Source organism: Bison bison, unplaced genomic scaffold, assembly GCF_000754665.1.
Source record: "Bison bison bison isolate TAMUID 2011002044 unplaced genomic scaffold, Bison_UMD1.0 scf7180017864048, whole genome shotgun sequence".
NCBI classification, from domain to species: domain Eukaryota; kingdom Metazoa; phylum Chordata; class Mammalia; order Artiodactyla; family Bovidae; genus Bison; species Bison bison.
This window is the reverse complement of record NW_011494620.1, coordinates 7,708,869-7,714,418: the sequence shown is the minus strand read 5'-3', so window position 1 is coordinate 7,714,418 and position 5,550 is coordinate 7,708,869. Positions and strand designations below refer to the sequence as shown.

General features: G+C 41.5%; 1 protein-coding gene across 1 annotated transcript in view; it reads left to right on the top strand.

The window, feature by feature from the left end:
- CYSLTR2 (cysteinyl leukotriene receptor 2) overlaps window positions 1-1,797 on the top strand; it is a 38,820-nt gene extending 37,023 nt beyond the window's left edge. The window contains exon 5 of the mRNA XM_010835722.1: window positions 1,758-1,797. Within this exon, the coding sequence (XP_010834024.1) occupies window positions 1,758-1,770 (13 nt within the window). The 3' untranslated portion in view covers window positions 1,771-1,797. The remainder of the gene's footprint in view (window positions 1-1,757) is intronic.
- Window positions 1,798-5,550: the final 3,753 nt, after the last annotated feature.

Sequence of the window (5,550 nt, the reverse complement as noted above, 5' to 3'; positions counted from 1 at the left end):
CTTCACGGTCCAACTCTCACATCCATACATGACCACGGGAAAAACCATAGCCTTGACTAGACGGACCTTTGTTGGCAAAGTAATGTCTCTGCTTTTGACTATGCTATCTAGGTTGGTCATAACTTTCCTTACAAGGAGTAAGCGTCTTTTAATTCCATGGCTGCAATCACCATCTACAGTGGTTTTGGAGCCCCAAAAAATAAAGTCTGCCACTGTTTCCTCTGTTTTCCCATCTATTTCCCATGAAGTGATGGGGCCTGATGCCATGATCTTCGTTTTCTGAATGTTGAGCTTCAAGCCAACTTTTTCACTCTCTTCTTTCACTTTCATCAAGAGGCTTTTTAGTTCCTCTTCACTTTCTGCCATAAGGGTGGTGTCATCTGCATAGCTGAGGTTATTGATATTTCTCCTGGCAATCTTGATTCCAGCTTGTGCTTCTTCCAGTCCAGCGTTTCTCATGATGTACTCTGCATAGAAGTTAAATAAGCAGGGTGACAATATACAGCCTTGATGTACTCCTTTTCCTATTTGGAACCAGTCTGTTGTTCCATGTCCAGTTCTAACTGTTGCTTCCTGACCTACATATAGGTTTCTCAAGAGGCAGGTCAGGTGGTCTGGTATTCCCATGTCTTTCAGAATTTTCCACAGTTTATTGTGATCCACACAGTCAAAGGCTTTGGCATAGTCAATAAAGCAGAAATAGATGTTTTTCTGGAACTCTCTTGCTTTTTCCATGGACCAGCAGGTGTTGGCAATTTGATCTCTGGTTCCTCTGCCTTTTCTAAAACCAGCTTGAACATCTGGAAATTCATGGTTCACGTATTGCTGAAGCCTGGCTTGGAGAATTTTGAGCATTACTTTATTAGCTTAGAACTGAGTTTACTGCTTTGTGGTATTGGAAAAACACACATTAGAACAGATAAACAAGAAAGAGCATATACACAATTATTTAATATAACTGTTACATGTCACAGGAAATGAAGGAATTGAAGACCTGGAAGAAACGTTTAGACCTGAGTGTTTTCATGCTAGGTTTGATAAAGAGCTAGCAGAAGTATGACAGGTTAAGGAATATGAGATGAGTGGAGTAAACTGGGAGAAACCTGGCAAGTCCTATTCAGATTCTTCTTGGAGTCCCTTTATCTTCGGAAAGAAGAATGCCTCTTTCCTGTGGGTATGAGAAGGGCACCCCTAACATGAAAGTTTTGTGAGGAGTTTTCAGGGAAGAGGGGTCAAGGAAAGCATTGGAGTGACCTTCCTGATTTTGCTGTTCTTTCAAATTTTCTCGGCTCCAAATATTCAATATGCCAAGATGCCATATTTTGATATATTGTGTCCTGAATTCCATCAAACCGCAGGGTCAGAACATTTGAACTTTCATAGTATTGTAAGATAGTAATGAAAGAGGGAAACATAAAGAATCCCAGCTCAGTGTGTGTGTGTGTGTGTGTGTGAGTGTGTGGGGTCATTTTGTAGGTCAAAAGGGAAACATTTCAAGCATTGGATGAAAGTTCCAGCCTTTGTGGTTTTTGTGAAATGCTCTGATCTAAATACCATCAACCTCTATCTATAAATCAACTTGAACACAGTCATTTTGCAGGAATTTTAGGTTTAGGCCATTGGGGTGGTAGTGGTAGTTAAGTCCCTAAGTCATGTCTGACTCTTTTTTGAGCCCATGGACTGTAGCCTCCAGGCTCCTCTGTCCATGGGATTTTCCAGGCAAGAATACTGGAATGAGTTGCCATTTCCTCCTCCAGGGGAACTTCCTGACCCAGGGATCCAACCTGAGTGTCCTGCATCTTCTGCATTGGCAGCTGGATTCTTTACCACTGCGCCGCCTGGGAAGCCTGAAATGATCTTACACATGCAATGTGTTAAATGACCACCATTTATTTGAATGTTAAATAATCAACAATCCTCTAAATATCCTCAGGCTAATTACATAACTAATAAATCAAATATATAAATTTAATAAAGTGAATTGTTTCAAATATTTAGACATTGCAAATCTATTTAATCTAATACTTCTAAATGTTAAGTTGAAGTCACAAATATATTAGACTTGTAAATGTTTTAACACCTTAAGAGACAATATTTAAAGTATCATAGTGATTAAAAATCAGTTAAGTTTACACTAAGCAAGTAATAAGATTGTTAACATTATGGGGGAAAAATCCTCCTCTTTTAAAAATGTCAAAAATTAATTCTGTTAGTCTCAAAAACATACAAGCAGCTCATGCAACTCAATACCAGAAAAATAAATGACCCAATCAAAAAATGGGCCAAAGAAGTAAACAGACATTTCTCCAAAGAAGACATACAGATGGCTAACAAACACATGAAAAGATGCTCAGCATAACTCATTATCAGAGAAATGCAAATCAAAACCACAATGAGGAGCCATCTCATGCTGGTCAGAATGGCTGCTATCCAAAAGTCTACAAGCAATAAATGCTGGAGACAGTGTGGAGAAAAGGGAACTCTTACACTGTTGGTGGGAATGCAAACTAGTACAGCCACAGTGTGGAGATTTCCTTGAAAAACTGGAAATAGAACTGCCATATGACTCAGCAATCCCACTGCTGGGCATACACACTGAGGAAACCAGAATTGAAAGAGACACGTGTACCCCAATGTTCATCAAAGCACTGTTTACAATAGCCAGGACATGGAAGCAACCTAGATGTCCATCAGCAGATGAATGGATAAGAAACTTATGGTACATATACACAATGGAATATTACTCAGCTATTAAAAAGAATGCATTTGAATCAGTTCTAATGAGGTGGATGAAAGTGGAGCCTATTATACAAAGTGAAGTAAGTCAGAAAGAAAAACAGCAATACAGCAAATTAATGCATATATATGGAACTTACAAAGATGGTAATGATGAGCCTATATGTGAGACAGCCAAAGAGACACAGATATAAAGAATAGACTTTTGGACTCTGTGGGATAAGGCAAGGGTGGGATGACTTGAGAGAATAGCATTGAAACATGTATATTACCATGTGTGAAATAGATTGCCAGTCCAAGTTTGATGCATGAAACAGGGTACTCGAAGCTGGTGTACTGGAACAACCCTGAGGAATGGGATGGGGAGGGAGGTAGGAGGGGGGTTCAGGATGGGGGACACATGTACACCAGTGCCTGATTCATGTCAATGTATGGCAAAAAACCACCACAATATTGTAAAGTAATTAGCCTCCAATTAAAATAAATTAATTAATTAAAAAAATAATTCTACAGCTACTGAACAATGCACCTTACTATCAAGAAAAATTTCCCACAAGTGAAATGTACATATTTACCCTTACATCCTTCCCAGCACAAGACCTTATGCATAAATTATGTCAACAGCTATTTATTCAACTGGATTTTATATTTAGAACTTTCCTCAAAGCACTGGTATTATCTTCTCCAGTTTTACAGATGAAGAAATAGAAGCATAAACAAGTTATAGTATCTTGGATTCCCAACAGCCCCTTGCTCAACCCTCCTGCAAGCAAAGCTGCATTTCCTATTAGTCAGAGGGTTCCTTCTTCTCTAATCTGATGGAGAGGTAAGCCATTGCCAGGCCTGCCAGAGGTCAAGTGATGCATAATAAACAGAATACACAAATAACTCACTGGGATGTGTATGACCTAAGGCAGCCATAACAAAATTCCACAGATTGGGTGGCTTAAACTACATTTTCTTACAGTTTTGGAAGATAGAAGTCCAAGATCAAGGTGCCATCAAGATTGGTTCCTGGTGTCAACATTATATTCTCAGGAGGCAATGATCAATCAAACTGTTTATCTGGGATCAAAGAATTGCAATTCAGGGTACACAGATTTGATTAGAAACCTAAAGAGTGTCCCCTAAGGAAGTGACAGTCAGGGTGTTTTTAAATACAAAAGGAAATGCTTGCATAAGTTGTTTACAAAAAAATTTTATTGATGTTGGTGCAGAAAGCTTGCCTTGGCTACACAAGATTTGGTTGCTAAGGCGGTCACTAGACAGAAGCCTGTTAACTGGAGCAAGTTGCAAGTATTCTTGCAGAGTTGTTGGAATATTTGCAACTTGGCCTAGCTCAAAAGTTCGCAGTCCCACCGAGTGAGGACATACATCAGGCCCACCTTGATGTCCTCCCAGCTCCACTGAAAGCCCCTTAGTATAAGTGATCCCATTTTATTTCACCTTTCACACTGGTGAGGTCTCTCTTCCTGACTTGTAGATGACTGCCTGCTGCCTGTATCCTCACATGGCCTTTTCTGTTTGCACAGAGTGCGAGGGAGTTGGGGGAATAGGGTGGGAAGGGGGCTCTGCTCTCTTCTTCTTATAAGGACACCAGTCATATCAGATTAGGGTCCACCCTTAGGAACTTAATTACCTCCTTCAGGTCCTGTCTCCAAGTAAAGTCATATTGGCAGTAGGGCTTGAACATATGGATTTTGGTGTTGACATAGTTCATCCATAGGAGAATGCAACAACTAAGTGGAGGCCAAGGCCCTGAAGGCAACAGGACCCTCCTCAGCCCAATGGTTCTGGATGCTTCTTGATGGCAGATTCCACTCTCCTCGTGGGCTGTATGAACTCAGAGCTTGGGATATGCAGTTTATTGAGTCTATGAAGACTAAGAAAGGTGTTAGGAAGCTTTGTTCTTTGTATTTTTGATCTTGTGCATAACTTTCACTCTGATTGTTGGTTGGTTTGCAAGCAAACTGAAGGGAAGAACATACAGAGTCCAAAGCATCATTTCTGCTGATCTTCAAAGCCAGACTCTCTCTTACGACTTTTTTTTGTTTGTTTGCTTCACCACAAGGCATGTGGGATCTTAGTTCCCTAACTAGGGATTGAACCCATGGCCCCTGCATTGGATGAGCAGTGTCCCAATCACTGGACCTCCAGGGAAGTCCCATGATAACTTCTTGCAGAGGCAGCATGGCACAGTGTTAAGAGCCCTCTACCTGGGAACAGAAGTCCTGGGCTCAAATCCTAACAGCCTTCTGTAACTCATAAGCCCCTCCAGGTTTGGGGCTCTGACTCTGTGCCCTCCCTCACCTTCACTCCTGACCCCTCTTCTCTCTAACTCCCTCTAGCAATGCTGGTCTCCTGCTTCCTTCCACATGAGGCCAACAAGCACGCTCCCACCACAGGGACTTTGCAACAGCTATTTTCTCTGCTTGGAATCTCTCCATCAGGTATTCATGTGGACCACTCTCTTACTTCATTTATTGTTGTTGAGTCACTAAATCGTGTCTAACTCTTTGTGACCCCATGGACTACAGCACACCAGGCTTCCCTGTCCTTCACCATCTCCCAGAGTTTGCTCAAACTCATGTCCATTCAGTTGACGATGCCATCAAACCATCTCATCCTCTGTCGGCCCCCATCTCCTCCTGTCCTCAATCCTTCCCAGCATCAGGGTCTTTTCCAATGAGTCAGCTCTTTGCATCAGGTGGCCAAAGTATTGGAGTTTCAGCTTCAGCATCAGTCCTTCCAATGAATATTCAGGACTGACTTCCTTTAGGATGGACTGGTTTGATCTCCTTGCAGCCCAAGGGA